This window comes from Callospermophilus lateralis, chromosome 2 (assembly GCF_048772815.1).
Source record: "Callospermophilus lateralis isolate mCalLat2 chromosome 2, mCalLat2.hap1, whole genome shotgun sequence".
Lineage (NCBI taxonomy): Eukaryota > Metazoa > Chordata > Mammalia > Rodentia > Sciuridae > Callospermophilus > Callospermophilus lateralis.
In genome coordinates, this window is record NC_135306.1 from 113258099 (window position 1) to 113278651 (window position 20553).

Sequence of the window (20553 nt, forward strand, 5' to 3'; positions counted from 1 at the left end):
TTTTTTTCATTCAGCTTGAACCACTACCACTATCATTTCTTGGAAGAGATATGATAGTGATGAACATATTAGATTTGTTTGTCTGGGATTACATATTTTTTTTACTAAATTTTAGTTTTTATATAAAAATAATTAAACAAAAGCATTCATTCATTACAGTTAAAAACATTTTTTCATTTGGTCTTCCAGGTTGACCAACAAGGTAGATTTTACAACCACCATTTAAGAAAGAAGATCCTAAGGTTCATTGGGCTTAAATGGTTCTTCCAAAATTGATGAGTCAACAGAAACTACAGTAATGCTAACAGTACCAAAAGTGTATTGACTATGACACACATGTGTCATTTAATTTTAGTACCTCTCATTATTCCATAAAAGATAAAAGTGATGTTAAAAGGGAACATTTTTGGTGTTCTCTATTCCCTTTCTTGTCATTTCAGATACAGACTGCTCTCAATTTGCCTATCTCCCTCCATCACTGGAACATGATCAGAGAGTCCTCAAGCCCTGGAGCATCTCTGAATTCAGCAGCTTCACCAACAGAGACTGAGCTGAGAATAAGTGAGATCCGGAACAAAGTAGACCAGCTGATCCCGCCCAGACCCTTCACCCATGTGAACAGCACCACCAGTGCCACACATAGCACAGTCACCATCCTCAACCCTAGAGACACATACTGCAGGGGGGACCAGCTGGATATTCTGCTGGAGGCCAGGGACCACCTGGGACGCAGGAAGGAATATGGAGGGGACTTCCTGAGGGCCAGGATGTCCTCTCCAGCGCTGAAAGCAGGTGCTTCAGGAAAGGTGATGGACTTCCACAATGGCACCTACCTTGTCAGCTTCACTCTGTTCTGGGAGGGCCAGGTCTCCCTGTCTCTCCTGCTCATCCACCCCAGTGAAGGGGTGTCAGCTCTCTGGAGGGCAAGGAACCAAGGCTATGACAGGGTGATCTTCACAGGCCAGTTCATCAATGGGTCCACACAGGTCAATACTGATTGTGCCCTGATTTTAAACTCGAGCACTGAATTATGCCAGTACCTGGATGCTCAAGACCAAGAAGCCTTCTACTGCATGAGGCCTCAGCATGTTCCCTGTGCTGCAATCATCCAAATGCGTTCCAAGAACAAGGAAATTTCCTATCTTAGCAAACAAGAAAGGACAATATTTGTAAGGTAAAAAAAAATATTGGTGGAGATACCAGGGCAATGATTTACTTTATTTTTCCTATATGTTGGTGCAAAGGAAAGTCCTGCAAGCAAATCAACATAGGCACCATTTATGAAGATCCATTTAGGAGAGGATCTGTGAATTAATTTGGGGGACAGGGCTCATTCTTTAGGAGTTCACAAGCTTTTTTAATCTTTGTCAATGAAATGAGACATTCAGGCAAAATGGAAACCATAAGAGAATGAGAAATATGTGTGGGTGCTCTAATATATTTTTTTGTCTGCATCTTGCTAAGTCTTTGCTCTCCTTCTGGGTACCTGGATCTCATGGAATTTCCATTTCTTTGAGTGGAAATTTCCTTACTGCCCTGAGTTGAGGAAACCATAATTGGTATTCACTAAAAAATAACTAGATGATCTTAATTATTGCGTCTTTCCTGATTTGAGGCCACCAGCAGGTTCATTTCTATATTTGTCTTTTAAAGGTCAAATGTGGGTGTGGAGATTATGAAAAACTTCAATGTGATTAGTGTCTCCAAATGCAACAGTAAGTGTTCCTGTGTTTGTGGAGGGTGCTTAGTACTAGACATACTTAAAGGCTTTCCTCTTTCTGTTGGACTTGTTCAGTTTTAGTCTCATCAGCTCAATGCTCATTTATCTTGTCTAATGTAAGCCAAGATATCATGTACTAAGTGAGTGAATTATTGGAATTCCTAGGATATCAAATGCCTCTTTTAGTAACTATATCTCTCATCATTGATCTACTCATCAGATAACAGATCACTTGTCCATCTTACACAACAACCTACAAACTGTGAAACTCTCTTCTAACTCTTTACCAGGCCCCTTTTCCAACACCATCCTTCTCCACACCATCGTCATCACCACTTCCTGCATCACTTCTAGTCCAATAATCACCATCTAGAGGTTTCCAGTCTGCTACCTAGGAGTCTGGTTACTATCATTATCTCCTCTTGATATCTCACGTTTCAAACAACTTTGATATACAAAGTAGAATGTCCACAATTATTTCCTTTAATTTATTTAACTCAAAACAGCCTAGGAAACCCTATCTAAAATGATTTAAGGCAACATCATTTATGTCTCTGGCAGTGCAGCATTAAAGGTTTGCTAATTGTTAATATACTTTCCCACACTGAAATATAATTATGTACCTTGTTGTAGAAATGGTATTTTTTACCCTGCCTATATGAATAAGCCTATACCCATCATTAAAATACTAAAGTCCTCCAAATAAATGAACAATCAGTGCCCCAGACCTGTCACCTCACTATTATAGCCACCTCAGACCCTTCATTAACCAACTAGGAGGTGAATACCAGGCCCTTCATGGACCTCTAGGACTCTCTCTAGCTACAGACCACTCAAACAGAATGGATGTTTCCAAACTTATTATTATTTTTTCTATGATCTTGAATTTAACTCAGTGAATTCATAGATTTTTTGGTGGCTTTTAACCCATTGTGACAGAATATGAAAAACTTAAGGAAAAATTGACTTAAATGATACTATGCATGATTTTTCATTACTCTACAAAAATGGATGACATTGCTTTTATAGAAAGACTGACAAATACTTAAAGTTTAACAGAGAGTCATTTTGACTTCTGGGAGAAAACATGTGCTATTATAATGAACATTAATGATACACATTAGGAAACTCATATTAGATCTTTTTTTTCCTGAAAAACAGCTATTCCATATGAGGATATTTCTGTAAGGATTTTCTACCATGACCACCATCTTCACCCCCCTATTAAGAGGACACGTAGAAAAGACAGGGAGTTCTTTAGCAATACTGATGGATGTTTTAGATTTGATGTTTTAGAAGGTCCCTTCTTGCTGATTTTTGCAGAAGATCCAGTTCCACTAAAAGAGAAATGCAAGCCTCGCATGACATCCACAATCCCCAGTGGGCATGTCTGGAAAAAAATATGGCATCCTGGCTCCTGCAGTTTGGCTCCAATCAAAATGAATGAGTGCCTGAGAGGAAAATCCATATACCTATTGGGAGATTCCACCATCCGCCAATGGTTTGAATACTTCAAATCCAACATCAACAGTATGATTCAGTCTAAGCTTTATTCATATTCCCTTCAAAATTTTCCTTACCTTTCAAGGAGAATAAGAAATGTAGGAAATGGCTCATTTTATCATATTTCTTCATCACAATACACCAAAATTTTTCATAGGACATAGATATCTTTCCTTTAAAAGAATATATTGATCTGAAATGAAGGGAGCAAGTGTAGAAAAATGTTTATCACCTCCCTGCCCATGAGAAATTCACACTACAGTATTTAGCCAGAAAGCATAGAAATTATCAATGGAGCTAAAATGATTTCAGAAATTAAAATGTCCACGTTCTATAGTTAGTGTGAAGATTATGGGTGTAGATTCTAGATCCAGATGTCCTGGGTTCAGAATCTGACTTCAGATCTTATATCAGTGACTTGGACCAATTACATAAATAGTCTGTCCTTTGATTTACTCATCTGTCACCTACAAATTTAAAAAAATACCCACCTGATAAAATGAAGTAATACAGATGGTGAATTTTGATCATTATCTTTGAGGAAGTGAGGTTTTATGTAAATTATCATCACTATTATCATCACCTGATAGTATGACAGATACAAGAGGAAGGTAAAACTTATATCACATTGGCATAGTGTTTAAAAGCATGGGATTTAGAGTCTAACAGAACTAGAGTGAGTCCATTAGAAAAAATGATCTTTGGCTTGTTATTTATTTTCTCTGCCACATTTTCCTCATACATCCAATAAACATGGTGCTTATGCTGAAGATGAAATCAGATAAAGGATATAAAGAATTCAACACATTGCAAGGCACTTTTGCACATAGAAAGGGCCCCCCAAAACAACAGAAATTGCCATTATCTGTAGTTAATGTTAGAGGTGGGTTCAGATACAGCTGGAAGAATCCTAGTCCAGTTGCTATATTTACAAAACTAAGAGTATACCAAAATACCTCAAAATCCACTAACATATCTCAGCAATCTTACCTAGACTACTGTCACTACCTGCCTATCTATATCCCTGGGTCTGGTTCCTATTACCTAGGTTTATTCAGTCATCATGGCTCTGTCCTGGTCTTCCAGACATGAAGCCACTCAGGATCTCCAATTTAGTGAGAAAGATGATTCTCTTAATAAAAGCGAAATCAGTAGGACCTGGACTTCAAGTTTTAAGAATTCCCAATAAAAGGGGGGAGTTTTCACTCCTGACATCTGAGAAATGACAAAACTCCTTGGGACCTCAGTTTGCTCAGCTACAAAAGCAAGGGTCTAGTGATGACCTTCAGCATCACATTCTACAATGGAGGGTCTCTTAGTTCTACAGAGTACTGCAGTACTGAGTTACTTAACCTCTTTAGCTCGTCTTGGATGTTGCAGTTGGAAAACATCTCCTGTATGTTTTGCTTAAAGTTGAACTTTGTAGCCAGAGTCTGCTTTGGAAGAGAAAACTGAAGTAAGTTGGAAGCAGAGTGAAGAAAATCATTCTGCCATTTTCTACCAACCAATCGTCCAGCATGTCTGTTTTTTAGTCACTAGGTTAAGTCTTCAAACATATCTCTTTACTTCTAAGATAGCACATGTGACAAAGCATTAGTAATCATTTAATACACATTTCCCACTGATATTTTTGCTATAAATCAGCTGGCCTTAATATTTAGATAAGGATATAATTGAGATGCTGAAAAATGGTAGGACTTCATCTTATTCTACTTGTGCTGTGTTTATTTCCAGATGTGTCAAGATCAGGTAGGCTAGTTTCATAAGATACGGTGGGAACTTCTGTGTTCTTTACACATTGTGTAGTCTTCAGCAGGGGATTTTCTCTCTTGAGTTTTTCTTCCTATGATATGACAATTAGACACATAAATGAGGGATGTTGACATGAGTGATTGCCTCAGTTTAAATAAATGTAAACTGTAAATGATTTCACAAACAGCAATACTATTATTATTATAGATGATTTAGTCAGTACAATTCCATGCATATGGAAGGATACACAGAAGATAACTTAGTCTTCAGGGAGTTTGTGAGTATTTGAAGAAATAGATTTATTTTTGTTTCTTAATACAAATAACATTAGTTAGTATCTTTCTGTGTCTTCAAATAATTTTAATCTAGAAACAACAAGTTTTACAAAAATAATACTTACAAAACTAACCACATCGTCCTCCAGTGCAGTTTTTTCAGTGCCTTACCATTCATCCAGTGGCATGGTTCTGCAAAAGGACATACATAATCTATAATATTTTTAATTATTCAATTAAATTTGAAAAGTGTCCCTTCAATCAAGCCTATAATAAATCATACATGATTAGTTTATTTATATATAATCACCAAATATTTTCTATTGTATTTATGACTGACAAACATTTTTAGTACATTATAGTTATACATAACATTGGATTTGTTTTAACATAATTATACAAGCATGGAATAAAATTCGCTCCAGTTCAGTTGCCAGTACTTCTTCTTTCCTTCTCTTCCCTACCCCTGTTCCCTTTCCTCTATTCTACTGATATTTCTTCTATTTATTTACAGTTTTATAAATTATTGTGTTTTGGATCTATAAAGGTGAAATTCACTGTGGTCATAGGAATGTGTGGTAAGATTCATTCCACCATTCTTCCCTTTTCCGGTCCGTCCACCTTTCCACTCAGTCACTTTCCTCTATTCCACTGACCTAACTGCTATTTTCATGAGATTTCCTCTTCCCTCCTTTCCCACTTATTTTTTTCTAGCTTTCACAGATGAAGGAAAACATTTGATCCTTGAGTGTCTGAGTCTAGCTTATTTCACTTATCTTTAAGTTCTTTATTTTTATCCATTCACCATGACTTGTCAATCTTATAACTTTATTCTCCTCTCATTTTGGGATTGCTTGTTTGTCTCCAGCACTCAAGTCAGTGAATCTGCATGAGCATGGAAAAATGCAAAGCGAACTAGTTGTGGACTTGGATAGGAATATCAACATCCAGTGGCAAAAACATGCTTATCCCTTAGTTGGATCATCTACTTATTCAGTCAAAGATATTGAGTACCTGGCCCGAGTCATTGACAGAACTGAAGGAGGGAAAAACACTGTTGTTGCTATTTGTCTGGGCCAGCATTTCAGACCCTTTCCCATTGATGTTTTCATCCGAAGGGCCCTCAATGTGCACAAAGCTGTTCAGCGACTGCTTCTGAGAAGCCCAGACACCACAGTCATTATCAAGAGAGAAAACATCAGGGAGATGCACAATGATGCGGAAAGATTAAGTGATTTTCATGGCTACATTCAAAACCTTGTCATGATGGACATTTTCCAGGATCTCAATGTGAGCATCATTGATGCCTGGGATATCACAATTGCATATGGCACAAATAATGTCCACCCACCTCAATATGTAGTTGGAAACCAAATTAATATATTCTTAAACTATATTTGTTAGATAGCATGTATCTCTGAAATTCATTCGTTTAGGGAAATGATCTATTGAGTGCCTGCTAGCATATTGGGTGTCATTTTTGTCTCAGAACTCCAAGGTAGCTGAGAAGATAATCTGTACTGTGGCTGGTATGGATCCACCAGTTCAGCCAAGTAAACTATTTCTACTGTGGAATTTCACTTACAAATAAAAAGGTCATATCTGCACCAGACAGAGTCATGCTGCTCCTCACCAATGGGAAGTTAAGACACCTATGAGTAAAAGCCCTTCTCTCTGGTACATGTAATCTATAAGTAATTGTAAAATAAACACTTGGAGAAAGAAGTCTCATTTTATTATGTCTACCACTATAAACAGATGTAAGCTGATTTCCAAATGAGAAGTCTTATGAGGTGATTCTCCCACAGCTCCAGAGGAGAAGCAGAAGGTCTCTGGATCCCAGAAATATCTAACTTTCTCTCCTTATAGAACTCTCACTGAGAAGCTCTAATCAGCATTTAGCATCCATGAATATTAGGATATCACATACGAAAGTACAGTGTGCTAGAATTGGAGGACCTAGGTCTTAGCTCTATTATGTACAGTAATTGTAAGACCAAATAAGTCACTTCAGTTCTCTGAGCAACAGTTTCTCAAATGGAGAGATTAATCTAAACTTTATGATATTAAGACCTTGCTCCATTTGATTCTGGGACAGGAGACAGGAGAGGTGCCTGGTGGGCTGGGTACAGGTTCCACCCACTACAATTTAGCCCTAGTACCAGTCACTCTGACCTATGTGTGTATTGCACTTCTAGGTGAGATTCTGCTTAGGAAAAATGCTTCACTAAAAATGTCTGAAAGCCATTCAATATATAATGAACAATATTGGTTCCTCTAATATACACAGGAAAGTTATCATGGTAATCACTCTCATTTGCACTTTAATAGGCCTTCCCATAAAGTAACCAAAAAGGAGTGAATGATATAAGAATATCAGTTGAATAGGACAATTTAATTATCACAAAATAATTTGACAATACTCTTCCTTAATTTTATACAACAGGGCTCCAACCTACTCTTACTCTATCTGGGGAAAAAGCAGATATAATAAGACATCTTAAGCCTGTTTGTCCAGTTTCCTTTGGGAAGGGGATAATACATTTTATATTCATTTGTCAATGAACCACAGTTTGCAGTTCAGTGCCCAGTGTACACTCAGATCATCAGAAATATTTATGGAAACTCTATCAAGTTTCATCTAGCTTTGAGCATACAGTGGTCAAGAAGTCACATGAAATAACTGCCATCAAAGGCTTTACATTGCTTTAAGGGAAAGATAATACAAATAAAAACAAAGAAAGACATACTTCTGTAAAAATTATTATGGAATAATTCCAAAATTCATAGTAAAACAGTATGACAAAATGAAGCTTTTGGCAGTGTAATGTGATAGGGTTCTGTGTTGTGGTGATGGAGGTGACAAAATAAGTAGAGGTGGGATCAAAATAATGAACAGGCCAGGTGTGGTGGTCTTCAAGAAAGGAAAAAAAAATTAGAAGAAAAGCATGGAAAACAAAAGATGAAGTGACAGCCTGTGTTCCTAAAAAGAACAGGCTGCTTTTGAATATGACGTGGCTTGAAGATAAAGTGTTTTATGAAGAACCAACCAGCAGAAATACCCAGAGCTCCATGGGGAACAAGCATAGAGAGTCACTCAGCTAATCTACTTGGAAAGAGTGAAAATGTGTCAAAAATACCTCTTTACAGCTGATACTATTTCTTTGCTTTGTATCATGTGTGACATTGTCTAGGTAGAAAATGTACAAATGTGCCACAGGACTTCACAATATGGGAGGCATCAGAGTGATCTAGAATTTTTCTGGAAAACTTTCTAGAGAGGTGAATTCTAAAGTGGGGACAGATTATTGAGTTTGGATTGATGCAGGGGCAAACCAGCCCAGGTGGGCAACAGGATCCCCTAAAGTCCAAAAAGAATATTCCTATTTGTGTTTTTCAATATGTGTGTTTACCTATAGTATACTTTATATGTATATTTCAATTCACATGGAGAATGTTGTAATAAAGATTTCTCATGCTTATTGCCTTCTTCCCTTATATACTACAGCACTCCATGTTGTAAGTAAACCCACTGAGGTGCTTCTACTGCTGAGCAGTGTCTCCCTATGCATATCCACTGCATTCTTCTTCGCCACTTCATACTTATGTATACTGAAGTCTACCAATTCCCTGCAGCTACATGCAGATACACAATCAACAGAAATAGAATTTTCAAGTGATTCTTTATGGATCTGACTGACAAATCCTCTGTAACGTGCTCAAATCAGATTGCTTCAAGTAAGGCCTAGGCAGACAGAACTTATCAAAAAAAAAATCCAACACAACTGCTTTCAAAATGACTGTATTAATTTGCAATCTTACCAAGAATGTAACAGAATTGTGTTTAAACTGTAATCTACATTACTACCCAATTGAATTTCAGCCAGCAGGGGCAGCATTGTTTGGCTTTAGAAAATATATTAATGCAATTTATCACATTTAAAGATATAAGTAAAAGAAATCAGACAACTACCTCAGTGAATCAGGAAAAGATGACAGTAATCCAATTTCCTTCCATTGATAAGAAAAAATACTTTGTGAACTGTTTTTCAGAAGAGAACTTCTTCAACCCAATAGAAGGAACTAAAAAGAAATATCATGCACAACAACGTCACATATTTAATCAAATATCACAAAATACAAAAAAAGAAAAAGAAAAACAGTGGAAATAAGACATAGTTATCTAGAATGGCCACTTCTAATCATCTTTGTTCTGGATGTGCACTGACATGAAAGCTCTGTAAAAATAGAGAATTGATATTTCTACATATCAGCCACAAGAGTTCATTTAGAAAACTAAATAAAAATGAAATAAAATATAATATCATGAAATAAAAATATTCTATAGGGTGAATACACACATGCATATGTATAGTATATATTTGTACACACACACACACACACACACACACACACATAATTTGATTCCAAAAATAATAGATTGGCTTATAAATGCCTTTTAAGAACAACTGGAAAAGCTGAATAATTTTAATTTCAATCTGTTTAAAGCATTACAAACCTACGAAGACAGTAAGGACTTGAGATACTACAACCCAAGAGAAAGTAAAAGGGGAGCAAAGAGTAATTAGGGAATTAAGAAGAATATATATAACATTTCAAAGTGCTGATGCTCTCTCCTACCAAAACACAAAGAACAAATAAAAAAGAAACAAGCAAAACACCTAGAAAACAGACTTATACTCAGCAAAAAAAAAATATTCCTAAAAAATGAAATCAGGGGCTGTAGCTCAGTGGCAGAGCGCTTACCTAGCATGCATAAGGTACTGGGTTCAATCCTCAGCACAACATAAAAGTAAGCAAATAAAATAAAGGCATTCCGTCCATCTACTAGTTTAAAAAATGAAAGTAAAATAAAAGAGGCAAATGTAATTTTGAGAATTTGCCACCAGCAGATTTAGACATTCAGAATATTAAAAATAGTTCCCCAAACAAGAAAAATGCTCCAAACGATGTTATAGAAAAACGGGGGGAAAAACTAAGTGTACAGATCTAAAAGAATAAAGGTTACACGAATAATATAATTACATGTTATGTAGTACTAATAACAATTATATAATTTTAGTATTAAAATAACAAAAATATAGTGTGAGGGAGTTAAACATAGTTTGGTTATAGTTTTGTAAGGTCTTTCATTCCTAGGAATTATTGGAAGTGCAGATTTATATTAAACAATACAAAGTCAAAGATGCATGCTGAAATTTCTAAAATAGAGGAGAAATTATAAAGCTGCTAGTATTTCTGTAAAGGTGACTGCAGACAGCAAAAGAATAATTTAAAATTTTCTGGTTAATGCAAAAGAGACAAACAGGGAGATAATGAAATAGAGAATAGGCAAATAAAATTAAAAAACAAATATTAAGATAAAACCACATATGTATATCAATGATAGTGTGAAAACAAAGGACTAGAAAGTTCCAGCACCAAAAAGTGGCAGAGCCACTCCTCTGGGACTAACATCTCCCACATCACATTATTAGCCTCTGAAAAAAAATATGCTCATAGATTGAAGACTCAATATTGTTACTAGAGCAATTCTCCCCAAATATATCTACAGATTAAGAGCAATAAAGTCCAGTTGGTTTTGGTATCAACAGTTAAACATGTACTTTCCATTTGAATCAGTCATTTCACTCTTGGGTATTGACCAAAAGAAAGTGAAATTTTTGTATACAGAACTATATAAGAATATTCACATCAGCTCTATACACAATAGTCCAAGCTGAAAATAGCTCAAATGATCATACAATGACAAAAGATAATAATGTTATGGTACACTCACAAAATGGAATATCATTTAATATTGAAAAGAAACAGATCAGTAGTAAGTGCACCAACACATACGAATCCTCAAAAATTAACCCTGATTTAAAGAAGACAGATTAAAAAGTTCTTTCTACATAATTTCATTTACATGAAACCCAGGGAAAATAAATCTCATCTGTAGCACTGGAAACCAGGTCTGGGATTGCCAAGGACCAAGAATCAGAGAAGGCTGACAGAAGACAATTAAACTAGAAATGGAACTTTGGGGGGGTAATGGTAATATTAGGTCTGTTGAATGTGGTGGCTGCTCAGGTGGGTGAAATTGTCAACATTCTTTAAATTCTGCCCTCAAAATGCATGTATTTGTATGCATGTAACTATGCCTCAATATAGGTCTTGTTTTATTTTGTTTTAACCAAAGAAGTTTGTAAGCAATATGTTGGAAATGCCTGTACCAGGCAGCAATCGGTGTGATCAAAACAGGAGCACTAATAGGCACATACCAATTAGGCAGATGTAACCAGACTGAACCACTGTGGGGAGAGAAAGAGAAGAAATGCAGTGACAAACATTCTGTCCCTCAGTTTACTTAACCTGTCAACTGTAGAGGAGAAGAGCAACTTCCTCCTGGTAAATGAGGCAATAAATATGATGCATTTTGACTATTGTCTGTTAGAAAATAAGCTTCTTTTCATATAACCTATCATCACTATTATCATTATCTGATAATAAGACAAATTCAGGAGGAAGGTAATAACCTTGCATTATTGGTGTCACAATGTTTACAACTATGTATTTATAGTCTAGCAGACCTAGACTGCGACACTTACAAACAATGACCACAGAGCTATTATTGATTTTCTCTGTCTTATTTTTCTCATCCTTCAACCAGGAGTGGAATTTGTTTTGAATATGAAATGAGGTACTGGCTGTGAAGTAAATAACACATTGAAGGGTGCACTGGCACATAGAAAGTGCCCAAAAAGCAATAGAAATTGCAACTATTATTAGTTAATGTCAGAGTTGGGGTTAGAATCTAATTGTAAGAATTGAGTCCAGCTGCTCTCTAAAACAAGAGTGTGCAGTAATAAATCAGAATCCATTAATAGTTCTTAGCAAACTTACCTTGAAAACTATTACTATGTCTGTACCCTCTATGTCCTCGGTCCAGCTCCTGTCACTGAGGACATTACAGTCTTGGTGGCTCAATCTTGGCCTTACAGATATGATGAGGCCACTCTTGGGATCTCTAAATTAGCAAGAAAGCTGATCCTCTTGATAGAAAGAAAAAAATATTTAAGTAGGATCTGAGCTCCAACCTTCCATCAGAGAAGGAGTTTTAATTCCAATATCTAGTAAAGGATACAACTCCTTGGGACCTCAGTCTCCTCAATTAAAAAGTAAGGGTGTGGTGATTACCTTTAGATTCACATGATTTGTCTTTAGTAAGTCTCTTTATAGAACCTCTACAAAGCTCCTGAAAAGTACTGCATTACTGAGTTACCTACTCTCTTCATCTCATCTTGGAAGTCACCGTAGGTAAACACCTCTTGTATATTTTGTTAACAATTAAATTCTATAGGTAGAGTAGGTTTTGAAAAAGAAAACTGAAGTAAGTTAGAAGAAGAGTGAAGAAAACAGTTCTACCAATCAACCATTCAGCCTTTTATTTTTCAATCATTGACTTAAGACTTCAAATTTAGTACTTATCTTCAATGCAGTACATGTTACAAAGCATTAACAATCATTTAATACATATTTCTCACTGACATACTTACTATAAATCAGCTGACCTTGATATTCAGATGAGGTGTAACTGATATGCTAAAAAATAAAAGGATATCATCTTACTGTATTTATGATTCTTTGCAGAAGTGTCAAGATCAGGTAGACTAGTTTCATAAGAGGTGGTAACAACTTCAAGTTAAAGGCTGGTTCTTTTAAAACTCTGTAATCTTGATAGGTGAATTTTTCTCTTGGGTTTTTTTATGACATGGCAATTAAATACATAAATGAGGGACTTGATATGAGTGACTGCTTCAGTCTAAATGAATGCCTTATAAACTATAAATGACTTCACAAACAAATAGTGATGCTATTATTATAGATAAGGTACTCAGTACCATTCCATGCATATGGAATGAAACACAGACATTTAGAATATAGTGTCAGGTTTCAGGGAATTTACCAATTAGTTGGGGTAGTTAGTACATTTATTTTTATGTAAATAGCACCTCCCTGTAGCCTTAAATGGCATTAATTCACAGCTAACAAGTTTTATAAATATAATTCTTACAAGCAGACCACATCATCCTTCAATGAAGTTTTTCAGTGCCTTATCATCCCCAGTCCATTTCAATCTGCGTGATTCTACAGAAGGGCATACATAATATATTTGAACAACAGTTTTTATTGTTGAAGTAAGTTTCAAAAGTGTCCCCTCAGCTAAACCTATAAGAAGTCAAATATGATTAGTTTATTAATGTCTAAACATCAATTTTTTCACCTGTGTTTATGACTAGTCAATCTTCATAACTTTATTCTCCTTTCATTTTGGGATTGCCTATTTGTCTTCAGCACTGAAGTCAGTGGATCTGCATGAGTATGGACAACTGCAACATCAACTAGCTAAGGACTTGGATAGGAATTTCAACATGCAGTGGAAAAAAAAAACCTTGGTTACCCCTTGGTTGGATAATCTCCCTATTCAAAGGGATTGAGTATATCGCTTGAGCCATTGATAGGACAGCAAGAGAAAAACATACCATCATTGTTATTTCTCTGGACCAGTATTTCAGACCCTTTACTATGGATGTTTTCATGTGAAGGGCCCTCAATGTCCACAAAGGTGTTCAGTGACTCCTTCTGAGAAGCTCAGATACCACAATCATTATCAAAACAGAAAACATCAGGGAGATGCACAATGATGTGGAAAGATTAAGTGACTTATGGTAATATTCAATACCTTGTGATGATGGATATTTTCCAGGATCTCAATGTGGGTGTCATGCCTGAGATATCACAATTGCATATGGCACAGATGATGTCCATTCACTTCAATATGTATTCAAATATCAAATTAATATATTTATAAACTATATTTACTAGATATCACATATCTCTGAAATTTGTTTATTTAGGGAAATGATCTGTTGAGAGTCTGGTAGCATACCAAGTATTGTGTTTGGCTCTAAGCTTCCAGTTAGCTGAGAAGATAATCTGCATTGGACAATATGAATCTAGCAGTTCAGCCAAGTAAATTATTTCTAATCCAAGTTTTCAGTCACAAAGGAAACTAAAAATAGTCATAAAAATGTCCCCCCTTCTTTTTTAACATGTTCTTTTTCACATTTTTATTGGTGCATTATAAGTGTACACAATGATAAGATTTGTTGTTATATAGTCATACATGCCCACAATATAACCATATAAGTGGGCCAATATCACTACTCATCTTACCCCGCTTGATTAGAGTCAATAGGAAGTTATATGAGTAAAAGTTCTCCCTTGATGCATGGAAATTCAGAGCTATACAGTCACTGTAAAATAAATGTTTGGAGAATGAAGTTTCCTTATTTCTGTTTCTTAAGATAGGTGTAAGAATATTTCCAAATGAAAACTCTTGTGAGGAAATTCTTCTACAGTCCTAGGGGAGAAGAAGCATTCTAAGCAATGACCCCCAGATCTTAAAAAATTCTGACTCTTCTCTCCCTTTAGGAACTCTGACTGCTAGGCTCTAATCTGATTCTATAGCATTTAGCATTCACGCCTCTAGGGTAATACAGGTGAAAGCCCATTGCATTGGAATTCCAGGAGCTGTATTTTGGTACCACTGCTGCCACTAAGTTCAAGACTTTGAATAAATTACTACAGTTTTTTGGACCCCCATTTCAAAAAACTAAGAGGTTAGTCAAAGATTCATAATCTTAAAACCATGTTCTGTGTAGCTGCTCTGGGTGTCACAGGTTGTCCTTTGGACACAGCCTTGAGGGACAGGAGTCAAGAGAGATACCTGGTGGACAGGATATAGATTTCAATCTCCACCACTTCAACTCAAGTATCAACCACTCTTACCTATGTGTACATTATACTTAGGGGTGAGCTTCTGCTATGAAAAAAACTTCACTACTTAAAGCATGTTTGAAAGTCCTTCTGTACATAATCAGCAATGTTGGCTCCTATAATTTACACAGGAAGGTTAACATTTTAACCACTCTCATTAGCATTTTAATGGGCCTTCCCAAAAAGTGACCAAAAAGGAGTGACTGATATAAGAATGTCAGTTTAAGAGGACAATTTAATTATCATAAAATAATACAGCACCTTATTCTTCCTTAATTTTATACCACAGGGCTCCAATCTACTCTTACTTTATCTGAGAAAAAGCAGATAAAATAAGACATCTTAAGCCTGTTTATCCACTTTCTTTTGGGAAGGGGATAATGCATTTTATATTCATTTGTCAATGAACCACAGTTTTCAGTTCAGCGCCCAGTGTACAGATCATCATAAATATTTATGGAAACCCTATCAGGTGTCAGATACTATTCTAGTTTGATAATACAGTGGTCAAGAAGTCACATCGAATATCTTCCATTAAAGACTTTACATTCTTTTAAGGGAAATATAATAAACAGAAAAACAAAGAAATATATAATCATATAATAATTATTATGGAGTGATTCCAAAAACAATATGACAAAACAAAACATTTGGCAGTGTAATGTGATAGGATGCTATGCAATGGTGATGGAGATGACAAGACAATTAGAGAAGTATTTGAAGTGTGATCAAAATTATGAAGAGGCCAAGTGTGGTGGTACACACCTATAATCTCAGCCAAGATCTTCTCTCAGGTAAGAGAAATAGAAGCAAGGGAGAAATTTTAGAAGAAAAGCATGGAAAAGAAAACATGAAGTGACAGCCTGTGTTCCCAACAAGCCTGGTTTTGAGTATGAGATAGCTTGAAGATAAAGTGTTTTCCTGAGAACCAACCAGAAGTACCCAGAGCTCCATGGGGAGCAAGCATGGAGAGTCACTCCTCTGCACTGCTGCTGCCTGGAGGTCATCTGGAGATCTTCTCTCTGGGTGATGCTACCCCTGAAGCCACATCTGCCACCGCTGCCACTGTCCCACTATAGCTGCTGCTAACCTGCTGTGGACTTCTGCTGATTCCCACCACTACCACTGCCACCACTGCCTAGAAGTAAACTACCTACGAAACTCCAGGTTTTGTTGCATGTGACTGCATCCATCTTGGAATACCAGCCAGGGCCTGGGAATCTTGGTGCCAGCAAGATTGCTGCCACCACCATCTTGGGGCACAGCTGCCTCTGTCTGGAGATCTTTCCAGGATCTGGTGGTCCAATGTCACTGTGCCTATGGATTTGGCTGCACCTGGGGTCTTCTTGCTGGGAGTACTGGTGGCCTCCATCTTGCTGCTGCTTCTCAGAGTCTTTCATTTGTGTGAGCATATCCCTGGTGGTCTCTCTGCAAATTGAAGCAATATTGAGGTCTTGGGATTGCAATGTGGCTGAGCCTGGGGTATCTGAAGCCCAAATCTATGGGTCTACAAGGGCCAATCTGGGACTGGCAATCCTGTGAGAACTCAGAGAAAGGGCTGAGAAACTTTCAAACACTGACAGACAGTTGTTCAATTTTCCTACAAGACTGATTTTGTTTCTGGTATGTTTGAAGCATGGTATTTTTTATGCATCAAGTTGTTGAGGATGGTGATATATGAATGGTGTTTTATAGTTTCATTGTATTCTTATATTTTTAATTTTTTTCTTTGTATATATTCTTCCTCTCACTTATGGGTTTTCCTGGATTCTCTGTCTACCATTTCTCCAACTATCAGCCAACCTGTCAGTTCTTCTTCCACTCTTCCTGTGGATTTTTGCTTCTGGCTCTTCTCTTCCTCCCTCATGAACATCATATCCTGCACTACTTCTGTTCTCTCATTGTCCATCATTTGAAATTGTAAACCCTTTTAGCGAATTTTCTCTTTATATTGTAGACAGTGATTGAACTCATCATTTCTGTTTATTGCAAGAAAGCAGTAGATGCCTTAGTGGGAGCTATTAGGTTTAAGACTTAATATTGTTTACATTTGGTGCTGTTGATATTGGTCTCCCCCTTAAAAGATATGGTACTAGAAACCATCAGGAACAATAAGAGTCTACAGGGTAGAAGCTGTACTGCCTCAGATCCATACCACTATGTAGGAAAATACACAAACAATATTAAAAAAACAAGGGAATGAAGCACCCCAAACAAACCAAGATACTCCAATAACAGAATCCACTGACAACAAGTAGAAGAAATGTCTGGGAAACAGTTTAGAATGTACATACTTAAACTGATCTGGGAAGTAAAGGATGGTATAAAGAATGAGATCAAAGAGAAATACAGGAAGTGAAAGATCACTTCGATAAAGAACTATAGATCCCAAAAATAAAAACAAGCAGAAATTCTCAAAATGAAGGAATCAATAAACCAAATTATAAATTCAATAAAAACATCACCAACAGACTTGGAAGACAGAACCTCAGCCAATGAAGACAAAATATATAATCCTGAAAATAAAGTTGACCAAGCAGAGATATGATAAGAAACCATGAATAGAACTTCCAAGAATTATGGGATAACATGAAAAGACCAAACTTAAGAGTTATCAGGATAGATAAAGGAGCGGCGATATGAACCAAAAGAATGTACAATCTCTTCCATGACATGATGTCAGAAAATTTCCAAAAACTAAAGAATGAAATGGAAAATCAAATACAAGAGGCTTTTAGGAACCCAAATGTATAAAATTACAGCAGACCCACAACAAGACATATTATAATGAGAATGACTAAAATACAGAATAAGTATAAAATAATATTAGATGTCATGAGAGAACAAAAACCAAATTATGTGTAGGGGACCCAAATCAGATCTCAGCTGATTTCTGAACCCAGATCCTCAAAGCATGAGGTCCTGGAATAATGTATTTCAAGCTCTAAAAGAAAAAGGATGTCAAACAAGAATACTACACCCATTGAAATTAGTTTTCAGATTTGAAAATGAAATGAAAACCTTCTATGATAAACAAAAGAATTTACAACTAGAAAGCCTGCACTGTAGAACATTATCAACAAAATACTCCATGAGGATGAAGTGAAAAAAAAAGTGAAGACCAACAAAGGGAGGTACTATTAAAGGAATAGTCAATCAAAAGAAAAATTCAATCAAATTAAAAATTAGAAATATAAATGACAGGAAATACAAATCGCATCTCAATAATAACCTTAAATGTGAGTGACCTAAACTCATCAATCATACAAAATAAACTCACAGATTGGATTAAAAAACCAGACCCAACAATATGCTGTCTCTAAGAGAATCACCTCATAGGCAAAGACATCCACAAACTGAAGGTTAAAGCATGGGAAAAACATATTACTCATATGGATTGCATAAACAAACAGGGGTTTTATCCTCATTTCAGATAAAGTGGACTTCAAGTCAAAGTTATTCAGAAGGGACAAAGAAGGGCATTTTCATACTACTTAAGGGAATTATATATCACCAAGACATAACAATTGTAAATATGTATGCCCCATTCAATGTACATCAAACAAACCCTTCTCAATTTCAAGAATTGAATAGACCATACCACAATAATACTGGGTGACTTTAACACACCTCTCTCACTACTGGACATATCTTCAAAACAAAAACTAAACAAAGAAACTATATAATTAAATAATACAATCAATAATTTAGATTTAATAGACATATATAGAATATTTCATCCATCAATGAGGGAATACACTGTATTCTCAGAAGGACACAGATCATTCTCTAAAATAGACTATATCTTATGCCACAAAGCAACTCTTAGTAAATACAAAAAATAATACCCTACATTCTATAAGATCATAATGAAATAAAATTAGAAATCAGTGATAAAATAAAAATAGAAGCTGCTGTTATATATGGAGATAAAATAATACACTAATAAATGATGAATGGATAGTAGAAGAAATCAAGGATAAAATTTAAAAACAAGGAAATACCAATAAAACATATCAAAATCTCTGGGACACTATGAAGGTAGTACTAAGAGGAAAGTTTATTGCATTGAGCTCATTTATTAAAAGAACAAAAAGACAACAAATAAATGACTTAGCATTACATTTCAAAGCCCTAGAAAAAGAAGAACAAATCAACACCAAAACAGTAGAAGACAGGAAATAATTAAAATCAGAGTTGAAAACAATGAAACTGAAACAAAAGAAACAAATCAAAAAATTGACAAAAATGTTGGATTTTTGAAAAAATAAATGAAATAGATAAACCCTAGCCACACTAATTAAGAGAAAAAGAAAGAAAACTCAAATTATTAAAATACATGATGAAAAAGGAAATATCACAACAGACATGACTAAAATACAGAAGACAACTAAAAACTATTTTGAAATTTTTACTCCAAAAAAATAGAAAATATCAAAGACATCAACAAATTTATAAAGGCATATTACCTACCCAAACTTAATCAGGAGGTCATACATGATTCAAATGGATCGATTTCAAGTGATGAAATAGAAAACACCATCAAAAGCCTACCAATTAAGAAAAGCCCAGGACCAGACAGAATTCGGCTGAATTCTACAAGATCTTCAAAGAATTGGAGAATTAAAACCAATACTTCTCAAAGTATTCCATGAAATAGAAAAGGAGGGAACCCTTCCAAACTAATTCTATGAGGCTAATATTATCCTGAGACCAAAAACAGACAAAGACACATCAAGGAAAGAAAACTTCAGACCAATATCCCTGACAAATATGGATGTAAAAATTCTCAGTAAAATTCTGGCAAATCAAATACAAAAACATATTAAAACCAGTACACCATCATCAAGTAGGTTCTATCCCAGGGATGCAAGGTTGTCCAACATACAGAAACCAATAAATGTAATTCGTCACAGCAATAGATTTAAGATAAGAATCATATCATCAGGACTGGGGTTGTGGCTCAGCAGTAGCATGCTTGCCTCACTCATGTTAGGCACTGGGTTCTATCCTCAGCACCACATAAAAATAAATAAACAAAACAAAGGTATTGTGACCATCTACAAATAGAAAAATATTTTTAAAAAGAAATTATATTATCATTTCAATAGATGCAGAAAAAGCATTTGACAGAATACAGCACCTTTTCATGTTCAAACCCCTGGAAAAACTAGGAATAGTAGGAACATACCTCAACATTATGAAAGATACACATGCTAAATCCAAGGTCAGAATAATTCAAAATGGAGAAGAATTGAAAGAATTCCCTATAAAAACTAAAACAAGACAAGGATGCCCTCTTTCAACACTTCTATTCAATGTAGACTTTGAAACTCTAGCCAGAGCAATCAGACAGATGAAAAAATTAAAAGAATACAAATAGAAAAAGAAGAACTCAAAGTATCACTATTTGTGGATGAAATGATTCTATACCTAGAAGACCCAAAAAGTTCCACC

At 35.7% G+C, this 20553-nt stretch overlaps 1 protein-coding gene and 1 pseudogene across 1 annotated transcript; both read left to right on the forward strand.

Annotated features, from left to right (window-relative positions):
- Window positions 1–527: 527 nt before the first annotated feature.
- Window positions 528–6654, forward strand: LOC143391155 (NXPE family member 4-like). Its single transcript, XM_076843746.1, has 4 exons — window positions 528–1174; window positions 1654–1721; window positions 3053–3250; window positions 6119–6654. The coding sequence occupies exons 1-4, from the start codon at window positions 768–770 to the stop codon at window positions 6652–6654; spliced, it is 1209 nt and encodes a 402-aa protein (XP_076699861.1). The 5' UTR covers window positions 528–767.
- Window positions 6655–11016: 4362 nt separating this feature from the next.
- Window positions 11017–14142, forward strand: LOC143387423 (NXPE family member 4-like; annotated as a pseudogene).
- The last annotated feature ends 6411 nt before the right edge of the window (window positions 14143–20553 follow it).